The 24,252-nt window shown below is 43.7% G+C and overlaps 1 protein-coding gene across 2 annotated transcripts in view; it reads right to left on the bottom strand.

Moving 5' to 3' along the window:
- Vps13d (vacuolar protein sorting 13 homolog D) overlaps positions 1–24,252 on the bottom strand; it is a 244,841-nt gene that overhangs the window by 134,645 nt on the left and 85,944 nt on the right. Inside the window, exons 34-44 of one of the 2 annotated variants that reach the window (XM_026397870.2) lie at positions 23,448–23,658; positions 22,399–22,473; positions 18,908–19,114; positions 17,083–17,172; positions 13,316–13,456; positions 10,904–11,026; positions 8,353–8,427; positions 5,085–5,190; positions 3,410–3,562; positions 1,438–1,573; positions 263–310 (exon numbers count right to left, since the gene is read on the bottom strand). In XM_026397870.2, coding sequence (XP_026253655.2) covers positions 263–310; positions 1,438–1,573; positions 3,410–3,562; positions 5,085–5,190; positions 8,353–8,427; positions 10,904–11,026; positions 13,316–13,456; positions 17,083–17,172; positions 18,908–19,114; positions 22,399–22,473; positions 23,448–23,658 — 1,365 coding nt within the window. The remainder of the gene's footprint in view (positions 1–262; positions 311–1,437; positions 1,574–3,409; positions 3,563–5,084; positions 5,191–8,352; positions 8,428–10,903; positions 11,027–13,315; positions 13,457–17,082; positions 17,173–18,907; positions 19,115–22,398; positions 22,474–23,447; positions 23,659–24,252) is intronic. The other variant, XM_077791173.1, reaches the window with a different exon arrangement.

Here is a 24,252-nt window from a genome sequence, read left to right as displayed (position 1 = left end):
TTAATCACATACACGTCACAAAGTCCTCTGATCATCAAGAGACATACATGTGGTCCAGCGCAGTGCACATACTCAAAAACCACAACGACAGGGCTGGAGTTGTGGCTCAGTGGTAGAGCACTTGTCTTACATGCATGAGGCCCTAGGTTCAATCCCCAGTACCACATAAAAATAAAAATAAAAATAAAAATATTGTGTCCATCTACAACTAAAAAAAATATTTTAAAAAACCCCACAATGATAGCAGGAAAATTATACTTACATAAACCTGGGGATGTATAATATTTGTTCTGCTGCTCGGGCTGCCAATCTAAGAAAGATCCATAAATCAGATTCAGCACAGGCCTAAGGTGTTAGCATCATTAAATTCAATGACAATATTCAAAGAGTGGTATTTGAGAATATTTTTCAGGTGAAATATGATTACTATGAAGGTAAAACATCTCTTGAAAAATTTGGACAAAACAATATTCTTTCTACACCATCCTGTGTGTGCAAAATCTCTTCAGGACACATCCATCTGGTCCTTTTGTTACCAGATATGAAAGTAATCCGAGAAATAAAAGTGGTTTCTCATTTATTAGCTTTTTCCCTAAGATAGTTGAGACACCAGAGAACACCATGAAAATGAACACTTATTAAACAGTATTCTCCCAAAAATAGGCTGATCACACAACAGTGGATAGCTCTCTTCGTAGTAGAGAAGAATTTAGGGACAGAGCTAAAATGATCAAGGAGCAACATTATAAGAAACATTAGAAAGACAGTATGCACTTAGGGAGCTTAACACCAGGGCACACCATCAGAGAAGCTGCCCCTGATGCACAGGTTCTGCGTGCGGGTTCAACCAATAGCGATCCCATGGTGTGCAGCTGGGCCTACATTGCTTTGCACCTCCACTGAGCGTGTGCAAACTTTGCTTTTCTAGTCTTTATTTCCTTAACGGCACAGTATAGCAACCACTTGTGCTGCACTGACACTTTCTTAGGTAGAAGTAGTAACCTAGAGATGACTTAAGCGCCGGGAGAATGCAGGGAGGTGACATGAAGACATTCTGCCACTTCACACAGGGGGTGTAAGCATGAGGACTTTGGTGTAGGGGTTGTCAGAATTCCTGGAACTGATCCCCCATGGATGCCAAAGGATGACTATACTCGTGGTTGGCAGATCCACTGAGTTTATAAAGGAAATTTGCCCAGGTGAGATAATATGTGCCTGCCAATTTAAAATCTCATCTTCTACTGAAATTAACCTGCCTGGCTGATGTACAGCGATGACCCAAGCCTATGACTGGGCCAACAGAATCGGAAGCAGCCTCCCTAGGACGAGGAGAAGTAAAAAACAAGAAAATGTCACTAGAGCAAAGTTATTATAAGCGTAAGCATTTGGAAGCCTGGTTCTGAGGGGCTGTGGCCATGGCACAAGGACACCACTCACCGTGGAGGAAGATGAATTTTTATCTGGTGCAGCATATCGGAAAAAAGTTCCAACTTTGTCCACAGACACAGGGCTCACCTGCTCCCAGCCATTCACTCTCACTTGCAGTTGGTGAATCCGCAGGTCGTGGGTGTGTCTATGAGAAAGAACAGGGAAGGGAACAGGAACACAATCTCAGAAGGCAAGAAAAGTGGAGGCAAAGACTCCAATCTGACCTGCTGTGTGACCACATAGACGCCCGCCGGCTAGGCCTCTGGGGGATTCCCTAAGGAAGAGGAAATCAGGAGCTGGTTTAACTGGGTTTTATGAGAACAGCACAAATGCAAGTTCTGGCAGCCTGAGCAAGAGGGGCACTCACTCTCCCCTTCCGTGAAATCTCGCACTCGCACTAACCAGGTCTCTCCCCCGCAGTCCCCACCCCAACCCCTCATCAAACAATGGTGAAAATCATTCAGTGGGGCAGGAAAAACGCACTAGTGACTGAATCACATAACCAGCCTCTTGGAAAGGCACAGAAACTTTTTTCTTCTTGGTGCTTTTGTTGACTATCCCACTTCTCTCAAAACCACACGCAGTCGGTGGGCTCCAGCTCCAAGTGGCTGCGAACGGGCATTCAGAGTCTCGGGCCCAAGCACTCAGCTGAAACTGGAGCAGAAGGTAGTGGGCAGAACAGGAGGAACGGAGGAAATTGCACATTTAATTCTATTTTAGATTTTGCCTAATTCAAGCCAGAAGCCTGAAGCGGGGAGCTGAATTTGAGGCTAACAGGAAGCAGGGAGGGAGGCTCGGAGTGGGGTACCGCGTGCCAAAGGGGGAAATGCCAGAAAAGGCATTTATTTTGATGAATTCAGGCAGAACAGCAGGACTTGAAAAGGGCCACAAAACATGGAAACTAAAACGGAAATGACAAAGAGGTCAAGCCCTGGCTTAGACAAGAGGCAGTGATTATTCAGAGATGCTGTCCAGTCCTATGGCTTCTCTGGGAACCTCATGAAAAGACAGGACAATGGCTTGACCCTCGTCCCTGGAAACTACAGTGGCTTCCAGGGACACGTGACCAGCACAGAGACTTTATTTTACTTCTTTTTTTCCCCCTGGAATACATGGGTCTCTCTCTCTCTCTCTTCCAGAGACTCATATATACACAACCCTTCTCAGATAGGTGTAATGTTCATGGGCATAAAACCATCAAATGCGCCGGGGACGGGAGAGGTGGGCACATGGACTTCGGCACCATGAGACACAAAAGCCTGCAGAAGGATGAAGCTAACCTCTTCCATGTCCACTCAGCTTAAGAAGCATCTGAGGCTCAAAACTTAAGACCTTTACCTGTCCAAATACTAAGTCTTAATATCCATGCCCCCTGGATAGCCCTTCCATTTAAAAATGTTTACAAATAATGGGACACTTCTTTGGATATTTTACCATCTCTCAATAGCCAAATATAAAGCTCTCTTCCCCTCCTCCTGACCCTTCAGCTTGCTACCTCAGGAGGGCATCGGTCAGCAGTTGCCCAGATAGGTTTCATGCACGTCTCACCCTCACTGGCTCCACTTCCTCAAACCAGCTGCCCACTAAAAGTGCTATGTGGAACACACATACGCTATAGGTGAGACCAATGTGCTTTGAGAACCTTTTCAGAATAGCATGTCACCACTGCATCATGGAAACCAGGCCAACATGCAATGAACTTGAGCGTTATAATGTCCATGCTTAGACAAACTTATGAGAGACACATAGGCTATCTCCCCATCTGTTGAGTAAACGGATGGTCAATGGAAAGAGACGTATTTCCAAGATGGCAAGACAGCCCACATTTATAAAAGGAAACAATGATTTTCAAAATATCTTTTAAAAATATAATATTAAAATCAGGAATAAGTGAAAAAACAAAACATGAGGGACAATCATTTATATTCACTTTTCTATTCACTTATTTTTTTAAGGAAAAGAAGAAACAAGCATACTTTACCTGTGTCTCAACTTTCCTCTGGCTTCAAATTCAAAGGGAATCTCTTCACCCGTAAGGACTTCTCGCCACTCACTGACCTTGTGAGCATCGTCTAGAAATGCTCCGTTCCCTTCTGGGACCACACCTGGACTCCCACTGTGAGACAATGCCGCCCTGGAAGCAATCAGAAGAACCCACTGTCCCTGGTCTCCACCATTCCCTCCTCAGGGCTCTGTGCTGAGGAGAAGCCCTCTCAGGACAGCCCGCAGCAGTAAGGTAGGAGCCCACCACAGAGGAGGACCTCAAAGCCCAGTGACTATGGTGATCCCATGCTCAGTCACAGCTTACCCGAACTCTAGGAATAGCTGAATTGTCACTACCTAGTCACTTAGCTCCAGCAGCAGAGTCTGGCAGGTATACAGTAAAGTAGGATTTTTCAAGGAACATGTAAGTGCGTGGCTGGAATTTAACAGACCTAAACTGCTTAACAGAAGAACCTCCCTTCTAGGGCATTATACTCAGTGGGGGCAGGGGAAATGCAGTTTCGAATCTGTTGATTCTGTTACCCATTCTGTGTACTTCATGGCCTATGCTACAAAGTCACCAGGTACATAGAATAGGACACAAGATCTAAACAGGCCAAGAGTTCTCAACAAAAGTTCTCACTCAGCTTAGGAAAACTTATTTGTCCTCCAAACTCCAGCCAAGCCCATCTGTGCTGAAGCAGGTCTCGGATAACCCTCCCGGGGCTGGGGAGGGTGGAGGACATTTTTGAAGCAGTGTGGGAAGCAAAATGTCTATATTTTAATAAACAGGCAATGCTTCCGTAAGGAGAAGGAAGGGCATGGTGACCGTGAAGAGGAGTGTGGCTTTTCTTGCAGACCTCCTACGCACACCCTTAACCTTTAGCCTTTGCCTTTAAACATAAAACACGCAGGATGGAGAGCACAGTCTGACCACTGCAGACTCAGGATCAACTCAGGAGGACAGAAGTTACTTGTGGGAGGCCGCCATGTCATGTGACCAGCGTTTTCCCCCTCCTGATCAGTTGAGGCACTGATATTCCACCCCCCACCCAATGATCTGGCTATTCTTAAGTTGTTGAAGTCCCGATCTTGAGGGTAGAAATAATGTAAATAAATGTGTCTTATTGCATGGGCGTGCCTTCCTGCAGCCCCATGGGTCCAGCTACACTCACCTGTTCCTTTGTGATATTACCCCTTGCCCTGTTTGGGATAGAATGTTCCATGGAAACTCCCTTTTTATGTCCCCTTCTCTTACTCTGCCCTTGGGTGTGGCCTTCCTAGATGTCAGTCAACCTGCTGACAGTGGACATCATGAAGCTAGATTCAGCCCCCTGAAACCTGACCCCTGGCCTCAGTTGAATGGCTTCTCCTCAATAAAAGGGGTCAGCACGTGCTCTCGCTCTCCCTCTCTTTCTGCAGACTCTTAAGATAAGAGGAGCAGTCACAGCATCCCCAAAGAAAAAGGTATTTCTGTCTCATGTGTGGTTATTTCACGAAGCCAAGTTAGCCCAGTTCCCCTGGAGTGACCCCTGAGCATTTTAGTCACAAGCAACGTGGCAGTTATTGATTCAGACATAAACCCAGGGCTCTCAAGAAGGGCTCTGCTGTGCTGCTGCAAGGGGGACTGGGGGACAAAGAAGGCTCCAGGGCACCGGCTGCCTGCACCTTACCTGGTGGGTGTCGTGGTCAGAGTGGCAAACCACAAAGTGCACCCCGTGTGGTTCCTCAGAGCAAAGGGGACAAATGGCTGCCGGCGTTTGGGAGTTTTCACCTCTGCTGCGACCAAATGAGAAAAGGCTGTTAACACACACCTCACCTGCAAGGTGAGATGCCCGCCCTGCCCCCAAACTGCCTCCTGCGTGAAGGGGCTGAAGGCCAGGTAGGAGAGAAGGTTCTATCTACCAACAAGGTCAGCTAGTGGGGCAAATGAAAACTCAGGTGTGGGCTGGCTGCATGCCATGTTTTGCCCCCAGCACCCCAACTCCCAAACCTCCCCCAACTCTAACAGGCCTATCACTCAGAAGAGGGCCCCATCAGAACCTGCCTCGACTGGAATCAGGAGAGACCACTAGTCCCAAATAATACCTTCTAAACAGGTCACCCAGGTTGAAGCCTGGTCCACAAGGACTTCACTTAAGGAAGCTTTCCTTCATATAAAAGTTCACCTTCAGCCACAGTACAGAAAACAAAAATACCTTTTGCCAATCTCTCATATGATAGTTATTATGTTCTCCCTGGAAAACCAGGGCTATACGATCCCAAAGCTATGAAAATGAAATTTCTAGCTCATTTGTTAACACAGACTTCAATGCCAGCTCCTATGAGGTGGCCACTATGGAGACTAAAAAAGAAACGGGAAACAGGCTTTACTGCACAAGAGCCTCTACCAGGAAACCGCAGAGAAAAACGGTCAATACAAAACTGTATGGAACCAGATCCTAGGGGAAGTGACCTGCCTACAAACACTGTGAGGACCCCAAGTGCATGAAGGGCGGCCTCTAGGAGCCTCTGAGGCCCCTCTGGCCCAGGGCCTATGTGACCTCCACTGGCCATACAAACTAAGAGGGAGGTGGCAGCAGGATCTCCAGGCAGTGGCAATGACAACCCAACGTGGGCAACTCCTGGATGACACACATAAGGGGACCACAGGCCCCATCCAGCCTGAAATCACAAAGACAGCAGAGAAAGACGGAGACTGGAATGGTCTGCAGTAGGGGAGAAAATGGCACCTACACAGAGCAGCAAGCACCGACAGCAGAGAGCACGGGCCAAAGCCCAGCCTATTCACAGGGCCTCGGCTTCCTACTGACAAAAATCAAGGCAGCAAACCACAACCTGTCCTGCTGCTACCCCTGCCAGGAGGAGGCCTGGGCAGCCTCCCATTGCCAGTGATTAGCACCATCTTTTAAAAAGCAATCGCTTCATTTTTCCCTTTGTATCCTTTATAGTTTCCAGAAGTTACTGCCATGAACACTGCCAGATGAGCAATTTCAGAGTGAGGCAAGTTGTACTCTGATAACAACAGTGGCTCGGTGAGTCTGTGGCACAACAATCCAATAAGACGATGAGCAGGCTCCAGCGTGTTCCCACAATTTGTGGCCAGTTATCTAAAGACACCCAAGTACTTGTCAAAGGTGGGCTTCAGTGAGGAACATGCCTAGTTTTTATTCCTACAGCTCCATTTGGTTCTCCAGGTCTGCCTTAAAAAAACAGTGCTCATCAAGTAGAAAACGGAGGAGTAGCTGCGAGGCTGCTGCACGAGCAGAGGGGGCACAGGGGAAGCAGCATTTGCTGCGGGCTCTGGAGACGACTCCTTCCCGGAGCAAACAGCTGCTTTCATTACGGCAGAAAAAGGGCCACGAGGAAAAGGAGCCAGATGTGCTTTCCCGTACCACCGTGAGCCAGACTGGAAGTTTCCACTTGCAAATTAGATTTAAAAAGAACAGGTGGCAGATGGCTTTGATCACACTGCAATGCAGAATAAAGCACGAGGAATCCACACAGAGAGATCCACAAGCACACTACCTTGGCACTAACTACCAAGGGCAGGAACACTGCTAAAGTTCCCAAGACCAAACAGCAGACTTCAGCCACCACTTCTCAGAGTGCACACAAATCCAAACCCAACACCAGGGAACAGCTCTGACATCTCTTGCACCAGGATCCAAATAAACTATGTACTTGCCTTTGGAACAGTATCAGAGGAAAAATTCCCAAATCCTTCAAAGAGCACATTACTCCCTGACGGCCTCAAAAATCCGTCTCTAGTGACCAAATCTAATTCTTCATGGGTTGAGATAACCCAAAGCTCCTCACATCCAAGTTCGGCCTCAAATGGCTCCCACTAAGGAAATTTTCAGCCCCTGGACTTTTTGCAGAGTGATCTGGCCACTACTAACAACACAGGTTTCCTGCCATACAGCAGCTCAGGCTATCAGAAGGACCCAGGTCGTAATAAATAGATTAAAGCAGCAGATCTGCTGCTAACTAGTCACACTGAATGAAAGCAAATGAAGCCATCATCTGAGTCTTGCTATCCTTGTCAGCTTCATGGAAACAATGCTTGGCTTTGCGAGGCTGATAAGTAACATACAGAAAGCTCAGAGGCATCCATTCATGAATAAATAAAGACTCAGCCATAAGCCTGCTCTGTGAACAGAATTAATCAAAAGCAAAACCTTCCAGAAAGGTAATAAACCCATATCCACCTCCCCACGTATCAGTATCCCTGTTCTGTGCTCCTGGTAGAGGGAGTTCAAATGCCTTTTTTAATAAAATATGTCACAACCCATAATCTGGAATCAGCTGTGTGCAAACAAACCACTCAGATTAAATCATATTCCTTAAAACAAAGGAAGAAACGCACATCCTGGGCTCCGATTATTCAGTGTGTTTTTGATTATTCAGTCAAATTCTCAAGGAACTTTTAGGGGTCAGAGATAAAAATAAAAAAAAATTTCTTTTCTATCTCCTAAGCACATAAATTCATAACTAAAAAAGTTAAAGTTTGTGCACAAGTAATTATTTACTATGCAATTTTTTCTTCACTCTATTCGTTATTATGAAGCTCCTATTTCATAGAGCCACCCACACTCCCACAAGAATAAATGTCCACTGATTGTTTTACAGAGTCCTGAGCCCTGCTTGGTAGAGGACAGGGCTCTTGCATTGGCGTGCCTTTGGTTGTGACAAACCCCGTGCTTGGCACTGATATGTCTGCATCCCATGCCAAGGAGTTTATTGACAAAGAAGACTCAGCTCATCACTTACTTCAGATACGAAGTGCAATTCTGCTCCTTAGTTAAAAATGTTCTTCCTGTTACTGAAGCAAAGTACTCACAACACCCCCCATTCCACTCCCATTTACAAAAACATTCGATGTACAAGGCAGTTCTTGGTATAGGACAAGGAAGCAAGCCCTCGCTGGCCGTACTGTACCTCCAGCATAGGTCTGGTGCTCTAGGTTAGTCAGGCTGGCTGTACTCCTAGTTCTAAGGTAGACAAGGGGGAGGCCTGGCAGACAGGAGAAACAAAGTTAGAGGGTAAGAATAAATGCAGCAAGTGAGAATGGTCACCCCCACACAGCAAGTAGGCACAGAGAACAGTAAGACGCAATCGCAGGACCGCCCTCCTGCAGCGACTGAGCTAGGAATGTCCTAGACAAAGCAAACCCGTTTTCATGCTGGCCGGGCTGTGGAGGCCGTGTCCCAGCAGCCTACTCCTCTTTCCTAATTAGGGGAAGAAAAACGCACTCAAGGTTCTCTTCACTCCATGAGGACTTTTAATTTAAAGCATGTGATTTCCTGAAAGTGGCCCAGAAAAGTTCCAGAAACCAATCGGCACAGATTTTTAGTGGTTGCTCCATTCCAATTGGAGAACCAAGTGGCAGTAGAAAGGAGGCCCCTGGCAGCCTCAGACATTTGAAGGAAGACTCAGTCTGGGCCCAGATTTAAGCAATCTCTTCTAAGGAGCTATCTTATAGTGCTGTTTGAATTCTAAATTGGAAATGCAAGTTTTCAGAACATTTATACTTGATATTGTCATAAAACAAGCCTGAAATACAAAACTAATGAATTCAGGGAGGTGCCAGGCCATCCAGGATTCACCTGAAGCCTTACTGAACAAAGCCCACGATTACATCAAAATGAAGCCAATATTTTCTTTTCCCTGTTAAAGAAACAATGAGAAATCAGCATGCTGTATCCCTGGGCTGCATTTCACAGTCAGGGCTATTCCAAAGGCTCATTTTAAGGCTGGCCTGAATAAAAAGCACAACCTTGGGGGAATACGTTAAATATTCTCAAGACCTGAAAGTTGTTTTTTTTAATTTACCTTTTAGTTGCAGTTGGATACAATACCTTTATTTTGTTTAATTATTTTTATGTGATGCTGAGAATTGAACCCAGGGCCTCACACATGCTAGGCAAGCACACTACCGCTGAGCCACAGCCCCAGCCCAAGACCTGAAAGCTTATGATCAGTTCAACACGGTTGAAATCTACTGCCATCAAAAAAAAAAAAAAAGGCCACAATGATTTTGTAGGCCTATTAAAGAACACAACCCTGTCCCACAGAAAGAACACCATCTTGGAATTTTCAATAAAAAAAACATATTTGGAAATTCAGGTATATTTAATTTTGTGATTAAAAATACATCTTACCTCTATCAGCTTACATAACCACAAAAATCTAATCTAAATAAAAACTGAGCTTTGACTTAGCATTGGCATTTAGCATAAATAAAGCAGCTTATTAACTGGAAAAAGGAGGAAAGAGAGTGGGAGAGAGTGAAGAGCAGGAGAGAGGGAAAGAGGGGGCAAGAGAGGGGGGTCGGGGAGGAGACAGACCCTTCATCCACTTCCTAAACATCAGGCCCTCCTAGTATTTGTAGTGATCAGATTTTTAAAAACCTCCCAGTACAAAGATGACTTTCAGAGACACACTCTTGGACATACCACAGAGATTACCAAAGTCTTCCCGGTAGACTAGATTATGTTTCCTTGACACATAAATCGGGAAGGGTGGAGGAGGAGAGAATTGAAGCTGACACCATCTGAACAGCCCAGGCTCCTAAGCAATGGCCTTGGAACCCAGAGCCTGGGAATTGGGAGGACAAGCACAACTGACAGTGGTTTTGTCTCTCCTTCTAGGAGCACAGGCAGACAGAAAGTCCGCTTTATGCAGTCTGAGGAGAGATGAACCAGCACAAATACTTCATACACTAAGCAGTCACCCTCCCATGACTGTCTGCAGACCAGGCGGAATATTTAAGTATTCAGGAGTTATGTGAAGCCCAGCCAAGACTCTTCGGAAAACCACACAGAAAGACTTGGGGCTGAGTTCAATTTGGATGACAATGGCTTGTGGAACAACCAAGACCAGGCCTTCCATCACAATCTCCCCAGCTCTGAGGAATGCTCCATGGTGAGGCATTAAGTAAGGGAAGAAAACATGGTCAACAAAGAACAAACAGACTCCTCTCCCCTCAAGCGCCTGGGTATGCAATTCTTTTGTTCCTTACGAACAATACAGGGCCCCCTCTTAAAATCACCACATGGGATCCACTCTCCCTCTATTCAAGGATACATGTGCAAACTTTCTAGCACTAGCTTCAGATCTTAGAAGAGATGTTTTTAAAACTCCCAATAAAAAATACCCATATACTGGAAACCAACATTTTGCCAAGTAAAACAGAAACCAAGCAGCAGCTGAACCAGACACAGTCTCAGACGTACCCGTTCATTCACAATGTTACCAGAAATCAGAAATTATATGTTGCAGATCCTTTCTCCCTTGCATAGGTGGATTTAGAGGTCACCTAAAAGTTCAGTAATTTGTGCCAGAAAACTGTCTCTTGCAAAAACTAATACAGAACAACAGAGGGTGGCCAGGGTTTCCGATAGGCTTCTCCATGGAGAATGACAGGTCTATTGAATTTCTTAGTAAAGTACAACAAATCAGACGGGACACCTGCAGATACGAATCTTACTTTGTCCGAAGCACGGAGGGTCCACTGAAGAGCCCATCCAGTCTTCTGATTGGGTTGACTCTATTTCCTTGTCTTCTTTACAGTAATCTGCCATCCATGATTCTTTGGTACTTACATACTGATCTAAAAAAAAAAAAAAGAATCCCCAAAAGATATTAAGAAGAGCAGCAGAAAAAGGATGGAGAGTTCACATTGAATAGTTTCAATTAAGCAAAAGAAGCTTTTATGAAGTGCCTCCCTAGATGCTAGGCCTCTGCTGGATGCTGGGAAAGTCTGGGCCTGGAGAACTTAAGCTCTAGGAAAGGAACGAATGTGCACAAAATGCCCACCATGAAGCCACACCACGTGTGAAAAGTGAAAACACAAAGATAAATAAAACACCAAGGGGCCCATGGAAAACATATTCTGCTTGGCAGAAGTACTGGTGTGCACACAAAGTCCTTCTTCAGTGAGGCAGGGACCTTTGTTCTGGGTCTTGAGAAACCATCAGCCTAGGATTTACCAACAGGCTGGGAACGGGTGCTTTCCAGGCAGAAGGCAGAGCACACACAGGGACTCCAAGACAGGAAAGCCAGGGCACACTCAGGGAACAGAGTGCTCTGTCAGAACAGCACAGCACACTGGGAACATAGCCAAGCAGTCTCGAGAAGGACCTAGTTGGTGAAGAACATGGTCAGGGAGAGACCGGCTCAAGAGGCTGAAATCCAGCAAGAATCTTCCTGGAGTAGCTTCCTTTTTTGGAGATAAGAACTACAATGGGAATAGCAGGTTAACAAAATAACTACCACATGCTACACTAAAGTGAAGATCTTTTACACTAAGAGATTACACTTTCTGGAACAAGGGTTACTGGTTTCTGGTTTTCAATTCCAACTCTTGGCTATTTAAAATCTGAGAGGTCCTAACAATGTTTCCGGGTTTCATAACACTCTTGAAATAAGGAACTGGAAGTGAAAAAAAAAAAATTCACCACTAATAAGGAAATGTTTTAGAAGATATTTTTAAATACCTAGAAGCTCATCATAAATATAACAAAGGACCTTTTGAGGCAAATTCGTGTTTACTGGAGCTTTTCAAAGAAGTACTGTCTAACCTAGTTTAGCACATAATGTGAAAAACACAAAGGTGAAATAATATAGTTTAGGAGGATTACAAGTTAACTTACTACTACATTGGTACACTGAATATCCAAGAAAATTGATGAAGGGAATTTGATCATTTAAAATGGGGATTTTGCCAGACATGGTGGCAGACACCTGTAATCACAGTGGCTCAGGAGGATTGAGAGTTCAAGGCTAGCCTCAGCAATTTAGCGAGGCCCTAAACAACTCAGTGAGACCCTGTCTCTAAATAAAATATAAAAAGGGGCTGGGGATATGGCTCAGAGGTTAAGCATTCCTAAGTTCAATCGATGGTACCAAAAAAAAGGGGCAGGGATTAAGTTGGGGGGGGTAAAAAACATGGTCTCATTTTACCACACACTCTCCACTGCGCCTGACAGGGCAAGGTGATGTCTACTCTAACAGCCTCACCAGACAGACACACTGCAGAAAGTCACCATTTGCAAACTTACATGACATCGCTCAGAGAGAACTGCAGAATTACCAAAATCTGATCACACAGACTAAGAAATCAAGCAGTGAACTTGAATCCTCATAGCAAATGTAAAAAATGCCTGATGATATGAAGATGCTACTCTAATTTTAGATGACAGAAATACAAACGATAGAGTGGTTCTCCTTCACCACGTCAAATCTATAAGTGCACATTTTAGGGTTACCAAAGATCTTTCAGAGCACACACTACCAGCGTGGTACCCTGTGAGCAAGTTGGGTCAGCACAGAACCTGATCCGGAAACAACAAGGGCAACTGCCTCTGCTATGAGAACCAGGTCCAACCACACCTTAAAGTAAAATTACTTTTTTAATAACCTGAAAAAATGTATTTATATTATTTCCAGGACATTTAATAAACCCCGGTGGCCAAGCATTATGAGGAGAAAGTTCAGCAGAGTCTCTACATATCCCAAGAAGTTGAAAACTCTTGCGATCACTTTTCTGGCAAAGTCCAGTGAGGTGGCACCCACCTACAGCCCCAGTTACTTGGGAGACTTGGGAGGATCACTTGAGCCCATGAGTTCTAGACAATTTGGGCAACATAGTGAGACCCCCATCTCAAAACAAAACAAAGAAAATTAATCTGTAAGCATCAACAGAGAAGTGGGTTGAGAAGACTCCTGAGGCCATGTTAGGTCTGCCAGAAAAGCAGCCTGGTAAGTAAGTGACGTCGGACATGGCCAGCATCATCCCTTAATGGTAAGCCATTAATGAATGTACAACGGGGGGTGAACAATCTTCCAGGGACTAGCATAGAGCAAGGTACCAACCTGCAACAGGCAACTGCCCACTCACCAATTAGTACAGAAGTGATGTTGATATCCAGACGGGGTTTGGCCTTGGCCTCCAGCTTTAGTCGAGGAGGATGCAGACGACTAGCTGCCTGCTGTTGCCAGGATACAGAGCATGGCCATGGCTCAATGAATGGCTCCCAGCCTAAGAGAACACAGGAAGTGAGACATCTGCTCAGCAGACACCAACAGTTTACAGGGGAACACCGTTCACAAATGCTTAGCAAGGACAGACGAGAGCCTAAGAGCTCAGTTCAGTTTCACAGTGAAAGCACCAGCTCTGGCTATAGGTCACCCGCAGCTGTGTGTGCAGCACAGAGGATCCTGTGGAAGAGCAGACACCCACACCATGGTCTTCCAGAGGTGGCAGGAAGCAGGGCAGGAGTACACATGCCCTGTTCCACAACAGAGCAGGCAGGACCTGTTCTGGAGCTGCTCAAGGAGTGTCTGGTCAAAAAAGAAATACAGTAGTTTCCATGACCATTACCTTTCATGCTCCTGGTTACGTGAACAAGCCACTAGCTAGACAAACAGATACACTTAGAGGCTCATTAACTTGCTCAAAAATTTTCTAATTTTTTGTCATACAATTTAAACAATGTACACGGACAGCTTAAAGAAAATACTATCACACCCATATACCCACCATTCCAGAAACAGAAAATCACAAGTTCCTTTGAAGTACCAAGCGCCACGCCCACCATCTCCTTCCCAGCAGCCACCTCCCACCCAACTCCAGGCAATGATTTGCAGGAGCTTTTGATCATTTCCTTGCTCTTCTTTATAATTTCACCACACATGCATGCATTCCTCAAGATCACACTAATCAGTCTTCCTGTATAGCTTCCTGGGACTGGAACCCAGTTTCTTTCAAGTTTCTCCTTTTGCTCAACAACATGTCTTTGGGCATCTCATTACACAAGATGGACAAGGGTCCCTGGGTACATCTGTTTTCACCCCTTAATGGTAAGCCACTAATGAATGTACAACTCTTTTATTCATTCTGCTTCTGAAAGACTTTTTTTTTGGTACTGGGGATCGAACTCAGGGGCACTCAACCACTGAGCCACATCCCCAGCCCCATTTTGTTTTATTTAGAGACAGAGTCTCACAGAGTTGCTTAGCACCTCACTAAGTTGTTGAAGCTGGCTTTGAACTTGCAATCCTCCTGCCTCAGCATTCTGAGCCATGGGATTACCAGCATGTGCCATGGCGCCCAGCTGAAAGACATTCATTTAACTCTAGCTTCACTGCTGCAAGGAAGAACACTACTACAAGTGGTGTCATCTGTGTTTCCTAGTTCTCATGCCTGGAGAGCAGCATGGAGCTGCATTGCTAAGCATGTTCACACTCAGCGTCACCAGGTCATGCTGATCTGTTTTCCAAAGTGGTGGTGTCAATTTATGAACTTAACACCAGTACCAGAGCACGAATCTGCACCGATATGTAGGTGCATCTCAGTTTTTGCCAGTCTGTCAGGTGTGAAAAGTAGGGTCTCTTCATGATTTAGAAAGTACTTTTCCAAGCCAGTTAACGTTTAAGATTTTTAAATATACTTATTCAATCAGACACAGTGTGAATCCAATACAATACAATACACAGGTGGATACATTAGTACTTATTCCATTTGGCACTTACTGATGTGAACATGTTCATAACATCTTTAAAAGTAAGCAATATTTGGACTAGGAAAATAAATGATTCTCAGAAAAATAACTACCATATGCCCAGCAAGAGCTTCTCTCAACTAGGAAGACTGAGCCCTTACTCTAAAGTCAAACATTCTGAACAATGAGGAAACAAGAGTGTCACTCTTAAGTGAATCCAGAGCAGAGGAAAATGTGGTCTGCTCTCTAGAACAATCAGCAGCAGCACTGTTAAGTGGGGGCTTAAGATAAGGACAGCAGCGACCACCTGCGGCCTTAGCAGGCCCTGCATAGCAGTCCTCACTGGCTCTGTCCACACTGGGAGCTGATGGGAGCGAGCTTCTTCAAACCCTCTTAAGGCAAAAAAGTTCATTGTAAAACCACTTGGCCCTAATACAGGGTGACTTCTGAATCTCAACCTGCTTAAGCCTTGCTATGGTTTAGGTGTGGTCTGTCCCCAGAGATGCATGTGTGGGAGGCTGCATCCCTAGTGCAGAGTACGGGAGGTAGTGGAACCTTTTAAAAATGGGAGATCACTGGGGGCGTGCCCTCATGTGGCTCAAGTGATGGCACGCTCTCCAAGTTCGACTCTCAGCACCACATAGAGATAAAATAAAGATATTGGGTCCACCTAAAGCTAAAAAATAAATATTAAAAAAAAAAAACAAAACACTAACCCAGTCTTCATGGAAGTCCTGAGCTGGTTCCTGCTATGAAAGCTGGAGCCTGAGCCTACATTGCTCTTGACCTCCTGGCAGGCGCTCTCTCATGCCTTGGCATTCTGCCACATTGCCCTCCACCACTGGGACCCCACTAGAGGCCAAACCAATGGGACCATCTGATTTTGGTTTGTTCAGCCTCCAAATCTATAAGCTAAATACACCTCTTTTCTTTTTTTTTTAGTCTCATGGTTTGAGAGCTTAATTGAACACATATTAAGCACCTGTTACATATGAGATACAGGGATACATAGGGATAGAGATGGACAAGCAATTCTACCATCAGGTAGCAAGTGACCTAGTGCAGAGAACAGTCCATAGTGGTGTGCAGAGCACTGAAGCCGGAGGAGGAGCACTTTCCCTGTCATTCATCTGCAGACCTGATTTCTCTATGGCTAGCGGTTCTTCAAATAGGATGGAGGAAAGGGGAGCTTCACAGCTGCCACTAGGACAGACCAGATAAATCAGTGTCCCAAAGGGCTTGTCCTGGGCTTGGTTGTATACATTAAAAAAAAAAAAAAAAAAAACAAAACAAAAAAAAAAAAAACACCAGCACCTGAGAGGACCCTGAGGTTTTATAGAATAACCAAGATCAACATAAGCAATATCACCACGAGATGCCGAGGACACCGCAGCCACCGCCTGCAGCAGGTATTTGCTATAGTAATGAAAACAAGACTAGCACAGGCCCTTTCCTTGGCCCTTCCAATGGGAAGGAAGCAATTGTGCAGTAAAATCTAGGCATGTATTGGAAAATCAGCTCACCCTGACCTGCCCTGTTTTATCTAGGGGGAGGGTGGGCAAAATGCACATTATCACTGACTCAGTACACTTCTCACCAAACAAACAGGTCCAGTAAGCAATTAGGAGACCTGAGGGTTAAAATGCTACAGACATAAATCTCCCTTGAAATTGAACTATTATCAGGGCCGAACAAATGATCCTTCACTACTACAAATTCCAAAAATCAGAAAGATCTTATAATTATGCCAGACACGGTGACATGTGCCTATAATCCCAGTGACAGAGACTGAGACAGGAGGGCAGCCTCAATAATTTAGTGAAACTCTGCCTCAAATTTTAAAAAAATAAATAAAAAGAACTAGGGACGTAGCTCAATGGTAAAGAGTGCATTGAGTCCTCAGTAAACCCTCCCCTACCAAGAAAAAAAGAAAGGCCTAACTATGAATACTTCTGTTTAAATAATCAGTAGCAACATGTCAGATATGTTTTTAGTGAATAGGAAATCTCCATCTTCTGGCTAATTCGGTCACTCACTTTTAATTTTTCCCTGTCTTGCCCCCACACCCACCCTTTCCCACATGTAAAATTTATGTAGCAACGAGTCCAGGCAAACATTTAAATTTACTTTTTAAATCCCATAATAACATACACCTTATACTGACCTGACAGAGCACGGTTATAATAATCTCCAGAAAGGGTGAAGTGGGCGTAGCCTTCAGGGCTGGTTCTCACATGCTGGAGAAAATTCAGACCTGCAAGGAAAGCAGATCTCACTGGCTAGCAGGGCAGGGCAGGGCAGGGCAGGGCAGGGCAGGGCAGAGCAGGACAAGCAAGGTGGTCCTGGCTTACAGACCCCACTAAAGAAATGCTGACTGCAGCTGACTCTCATGGCCACTGCAGAGCACGCAGAGTGTTCTGTTCATCATGTATCTGTTATCATCCATGTTGATTTTTAAAAACATTGAATTAAAATACTATTTATCTTGATTGCTGCATTCTGGGCACACCTCTAAATGTTATGCTGGAGGCAAGGGCCTCATCTGCCTCCCTCCATCCCCACCCCGGCAAATAGGTGTATCCTGTTGCAACATAAGATACTTCTACCTGAATATACGAAAAGAGAGCAATAATAAGAACAAGTATGTCCCGATGAATGTTGTTCAAAATTTTAAGATTACAGCTGGGCACAGTGGCCCATGTCTGTAATCCCAGTAACTCAGGAGGCTGAGGGAAGAGGACTGCAAATTTGAGACCAGGCTCAGCAATTTAATAAGGCCCTACACAACTTTCAAGACCCAGTCTGAAAATAAAAAATAAAAAGGTTTAGGGATATAGCTCAGTGATAAAGTGCTCCTGAGTTTAATTCCTAGCAAAAAAATAAATAAATAAGATCATCATAGAAAAATAGGAAATCATCTAATTATTCCCTACACAAAAGATGTTCATAGCAATGGTCAAAACTCTAATTGTTACTTTTTAAAAAAAATAGTTTTCTAGTTGTTAATAGAACTTTATTTTATTTTATTTCTTTATATGTGGTGCTGAGAATCAAACCCAGTGCCTCACACATGCTAGGCAAGTGTGCCACTGCTGAGCCCTAGCCCCAGCCCCTAGTTGCTACTTTTAATAAGTGTCCCTGGGAATGCCTGGAAGCACAGGGCAAAGAATAATTTCTATGAGATGCAAAAGGCCAGATTAAAGCCCTAGAGAAGAAGCTGGCAAGACACACACAGAGAAATTAAGTGAACCAGCGTGAATTCCCATCTACCCTCCTCAAAAGCTTCCTCCCATCTGCCTGCAAAGAAGCACTGCAAGACACAGTATTCCTGCTACCATAGGACACAGGCACACATCCACCACGTAGGAGGCCTCCAGAAGGAGACATCAAACTGAGCTTTCTAATGAGATTCTGATTTCATGTTTTTTTATTCTCAAGAGAGAAACAGGGTAGAAGCGTTATTTTCTCAGCTTATCTTTAACTGCCTTGGTAACAATATTCACTGCAATATTAGGAAACGTAAAAAGATAAACAAGCTGCAAGCAATGACGCACGCATGTAATCCTAGCAACCTGGGAGGCTAAGGCAGGAGGACTGAAAGTTGGAGGTCAACCTCAGCAACTTAGCTAGACTCTATCTCAAAATGAAAAATAAAAAGGGCTGGAATACGGCTCAGTGACAGAGAGACCCAGGTTCAAACCTTATGAGGGGACAAACCCTCATAAGCAAAATGGAGAAACCAGGAATTATTTAGCTAGAGTTGTTAATGTAATGGAAGTTTTATCAATGACAATTTCTATTATTCCAAAGTTATAGGCTGAAGGCCATATATGGCAAATAAATACAAATTTCTATAAAATACACATAATGAAAACCATGTGTAAAGACATTATTTAAATCTCACCCATACCCAAGTATAGGACAGCCGGAATAATTCAGCCACCTCTGAAAACACCAGAGAGGAACCCGAATGTGAGGATGGCACTCACGGGAGAAGGTGATCTCGGCAAGGGGGACGTCACAGTCCATGCAATCATCGATGAAGCAGATGCACACGTTCTCAGCCTTGATCTCCACTCCAGAGATCCTCGGGGCAGGCACAGCCCCAGGACCCTCACGGCTACTGGGGGCCAGGGAAAGTGACCTCAGAGGCTCTGCGTTCTTGAACAACCAACTTGCTGCCTTCTTCAGTTGGCCTTCAGAGAAATTAAAAGGTGATTAGTCCCACCAGTTCCCATAGTGACCCTGGCAACTCAGAGGAAACAGAGGAACATGTGTTTTAGGGACCTATAGGTGGCGCGAGAGAGCCTTGGCCCCACAGGTATTCTTAGACTCTGAGAGTTGTGGGGTGGGGGGGCGTGCTAGCAGAGTAAGAGGAATTCTGCCTTCAAGGAACAGAGCACCTTCCACTTGTGTCCACCATACTTCCAATGACTGCCCTCTTCTCCCGTGACATCTGTTGGGGAGGATAGGAGAGAGATGGAATCCCACACTCAGGCCCATAGGCCCCAGCACAGAAGCCTGAGTGGTGGAGGGCCCAGCTCCAGATGCTGTTCTGCACTAGCTTGCCACGGGACCTCGAGCAGGTTACTTGATCTTTCTGGGCCCTATAACCCATTAGAAGCCTGACTCAAAGAGGAAATAAATGGGCACAGGTCAACCTCCCAGAGCAGAGCCAAGCACATAATACAGGCTCTTCAAACAGTTTTTATTATCACCTTTATTACTAAAAGAACTAGTGAATAAATAGCTTTAGTTTGTAAAGAAAGAAAAACAAGGAAGACCAAAAGGCTCTTAGAACTTAAAAAAATATGCTTGAATTACTGAAGAAAAAGTGAAAAGCACAGGGAAAATAAACATTAAGGGATACAAAGTTAATTAAAACAGCAATGATGTCCAGGCAAAATCAAAGCTAAGAAACCAAGATCAGTGGTCCACCTTCAATGGTTCAGGATGAAAGATAATAGTTGATGTGAACCATCACATGAAAAGATAGCATTTTCACATAAAATTGTCCAGAGTGTGACCTGGTACAATGTGTCTTAGAGAACAACTTGTAAAATTCAGGTAAGAGATTGAAAAACATTATTTCTACCTTTGGTCCTCTAGTATTTACAATAAGTTTCTCTACCAAAGAAATACTTAGAGATGAAAGTTGACACCAAAAAGTATTTACTATAATACATTATTGAAAGAATTTTTTAAAAAGTAAAGAATAGTTACATAAATTATAATGATACCGGAAGATACTACTCATATAATATAAAGTATACCGTAATGAAATTTTAATTCGATAAACTATTATTTAAATGTCAATAAAATTCTAATTGCAATTGCTATGGTTTAGATGTGAGGTGTCCCGCAAAAGCTCACACATGAGACAAAGCAAGAAGGTTCAGAAGAGAAGTGATTGGGTTATGACAGTCTTAACCTAATTAGTGATGACTGAGTGGTAACTGAAGGCATACAGGGTGTGGCTGGAGGAGGGGGCATTGGGAGTGTGGCTTTGGGATAGATATTTGTATTTGGAAAGTAGAATTTCTCTCTGTCTTCTGATCGTCATGTGAGCTGCTTCCTCCTGTCACACTCTACTGCCATGATGTCCTGCCTCACCTTCTGCCACACTCTACTGCCACGATGTCCTGCCTCACCTCCAGTCCTCAGGAATAGAGCCTGATGTCTCTTGAGACCTTGAAACCGTGAGCCCCCAAGTAAACTTTTCCTCCTCCACAGTTATTCTGGTTGGTCTTTTAGTCACAGCAGGGAGAAAGCTGACTGAAACAGTAACATACTAGTCTCTACTTATTCACGGATTTCCCAAGATCCCTAGTGGATGCCTGAAACCACAGACAGAACCAAACCCTATAATTTAATGCCTTTTCCATCTTAACTAAGCACTTACTATGGGCATAACTTTTACAACTTGAGATTTAACAGTAAAACCAGCAGATTTCTTTTTCCTTCTTCACAATTCCATGGAAAGATTCATCCCTAATGTATATCTTAGCAACCTTTGCATATGATTTTTTTTTCCCTTTCTCTACTAAATCAAGGACTTTCACCTTTTCACTTAAAGGAAATACAGCACTTTACAGCTTCTCTTTGGCATATCTGAATTGCCATCATTACCCCTGTGCTTTGGGCTATTAAGTTAAATAAGGGTTACTTAATACAAACACAGTGATATTGTGACAGATCTGATAACTGAGCCAGCTACTAAGTGATTACTGAGCAGGTAGCATATACAACATGAATACACTAATTAAAGGGATGATTCATGTCCTGGGTAGGAGACAACAAGGTTTTACCACACTACTCAGAACAATGTGCAATTAAAAACTTATGAATTGTTTATTTCTACAGATTTCCATTTAATATTATCAGACTAAGATTGAGCACAGGTAACCAAAAACACAGATCATGAAATAACAGGTAAAGGAGGACTACTATATAATCTTATCAAGATACAAGAGAGAGAGACAGAGAGAGAGAGAAGAGAGAGAGAAAGAATATGCATGGATATACATAGTACCTAAAGAAATAAAGTATGCACACAAATATAAGGACTTCTCTCTCTTAAAGGGGAACCCAGAACAAAGTATAAGGTAACACAGTGGAAAGAACATGGGTTTCGGAGTCAGGAAGACCTTACTTTAAATCTGTTTTAGTCCTGTACAATAGGTGACCTCAGACAAATTTACTTAACTTGTCTGAGCTGGTTTCCTCATTTGAAGAGGGGATAAAAAAGGATACTTCTAAAGATCTACAGCGAACTCCACAAGAAAACACAGAGAAAGGCAAAGAAGCTCAGAGGAAGTAAGGGGAAAGGGGGAAAAAAAAAAAACCACAAGGGAGAGAAATGAATTACAGTAGATGGGGTAGAGAGAGAAGATGGGAGGGGAGGGGAGGGGAGGGGGGGATAGTAGAGGATAGAAAAGGCAGCAGAATACAACAGTCACTAGTATGGCACTATGTAAAAACGTGGATGTGTAACCGATATGATTCTGAAATCTGTATACAGGGTAAAAATAAATAAATAAATCACATGAATTAAAAAAAAAAATATTCATGAATGGCAGAATCCCCACCATGACCACCACGAGTAACAGTGTCTTACATTTACAGAGCACTTCCCGCATGCCAGGCTCTTCCCCCAGTGAAGGCCTCTTATCCTCATTTCACAGATAAGGAAGCTGTGGGACTAAGCTAAGCAACTTGCCCAGAGTCACTAATAAGTAACTGATAAGGGTCAGAGGCAGAATCTGACCCAGGCAGTCAACTCCACAGCCCACACTTTTATCCACAGAAAATCCTGCAGCTCACAGGAGCTCTGACCAGGATCAGATTGCATTCAGCCCCCAGGAGACACACCAAGGATCATCTAAATACACTGGCAGCTTCACCTTGTGGGAGCAGAGGAAACTGAAAGAAAGGACATTGTCAAGATAAACAATGGATAAGGGCACCCCATTCAAATTACCTTGACACACCAGAAGAGCTTTTCGACAATCATCCATGCTGAAGCCCAGCTCCTGCAGTCTAGCCAGTTGCAGCTCTAGGAAATAATAATATGTAAATTAATCTACAGTGGGGCTGGAGATATGGCTCAAGCAGTAGCACGATTGCCTGGCATGCGCGCAGCCCGGGTTCGATCCTCAGCACCACATACAAACAAAGATGTTATGTCCTCTGAAAACTAAAAAATAAATATTAAAAAAAAATTCTCTCAAAAAAAAAATTAATCTACAGTGCAATTTAAGAAAAACATGAACTGTGCGGCCATGGCAAAGACCTGTCACCACAGCAACTCGGGAGGCTGAGGCAGGAGGATCACAAGTTCAAAGCCAGCCTCAGTGACTTAGCAAGACCCTGTCTCAAAATAAAAAAGGGGGCTGGGGCTGGGGCTCAGTGGTAGAGCGCTCACCTGGCATGCGTGAGGCACTGGGTTTGATGCTCAGCACCACATAAAAATAAAATAAAGGTATTGTGTCCATCTAGAACTAAATATATATATATATATATATATATTTTTTTTTTTTTAAAGCAGGGGCTGGGATTTGGCTCAGTAGTTAAGGACCCCTGGGTTCAATCTCCAGTACAAAAAAAAAAAAAAAGAAAGAAAGAAAGAAATTCAGAAATGGTGACTAAAACATTTCATTTCTCTAGGGAAAAAATGGGCTAATACAGACCTCTATCAAACATACCTTGAAATGTTGTCTTTTTCTTATGCTTATTATGTTTTTAGAAGCTTAAAACTAAAATTTAGTATTATGTCTGTAACTTCAGAGGAAAACTCTCAAAGTTTAAACTTGAGCACTGGCCATAAATTTCAGAAGGGATCGTGACAAAAAAAGGTCTGGGAGTTTTTTTAATTTAAAAGAAAATTAGAGTCATTCTTATGAGTTACAGTTATACTTAATGACGGATAATTCGACTCTGAACAATTGAACTGTGCAAAAGAAAAATTTTCCAGTTAAAAAGAAGGAGAGTTATTAGGAACACTGAGTGGGTTTACAGTTCCACACCTACCCAAGACAGGATCTAAGGTACGTCTCGCCCCTTCTCTGGTTTCCTCTCCAACACGCCATGCACCTGGAAGGTGACTGCCAATAGATTCTGCCTCCACCGCCACTGAGTCTGGCACCGCAGCACTGGCTTGTTCTGGGATGGATTTTGCAATGGCAAGAAACAGCTGGACATCATTATAGGAGAGCCTGATGTCCAGGGCTTGTAACTGAATCTAACAAAATTTAAAAGGCAGCAATTTGTTAAAGTTACATTTGGTTTTTGCATCCATAATCTTAAAGATGTAATTCCCATTTCAAGTTCTGAAAGTACAACAAAACTAGAACAAATTTCTCATTTAAAAGATTGCAATGATCTTGAAAATAAGTACTAAAAACCCTGAGGCAGGATACCTCAGTTATAAGGTCAAATGGTCACAAAACTGTATCAAATCAAACATATTAACCTATGATAATCCTTCAGCAGGGTGATTTTCCTCTACAAATAATTAGAGCACAGCTTTGGGGATCAGAGAACTGCTGTGGAGAAGATAGGACCACCTATCAGCTGATGGATCCATTTAATTTCTTAATGGTTTTTTAGTTGTAGATGGACACAATATTTTTATTTTATTTATTTCATTTTTACATGGTGCTGAGGATTGAACCCAGTGCCTCACACATGCAAGGAAATTGCTCTACCACTGAGCCACAACTCCAGTCCCCATGTAAGTTTTTAAATCTCTCAAACAAACTAACTGACCAAAACAATTTCTCTCTCTTGGAGCTGAGGATATAGTTCAGTAGTAGGGCACTTGCCCAGCATGTGT

This window comes from Urocitellus parryii, chromosome 11 (assembly GCF_045843805.1).
Source record: "Urocitellus parryii isolate mUroPar1 chromosome 11, mUroPar1.hap1, whole genome shotgun sequence".
NCBI classification, from domain to species: Eukaryota; Metazoa; Chordata; class Mammalia; order Rodentia; family Sciuridae; genus Urocitellus; species Urocitellus parryii.
Note: the sequence above shows the minus strand (reverse complement) of the source record. Positions and strands in the feature narration are given on the sequence as shown.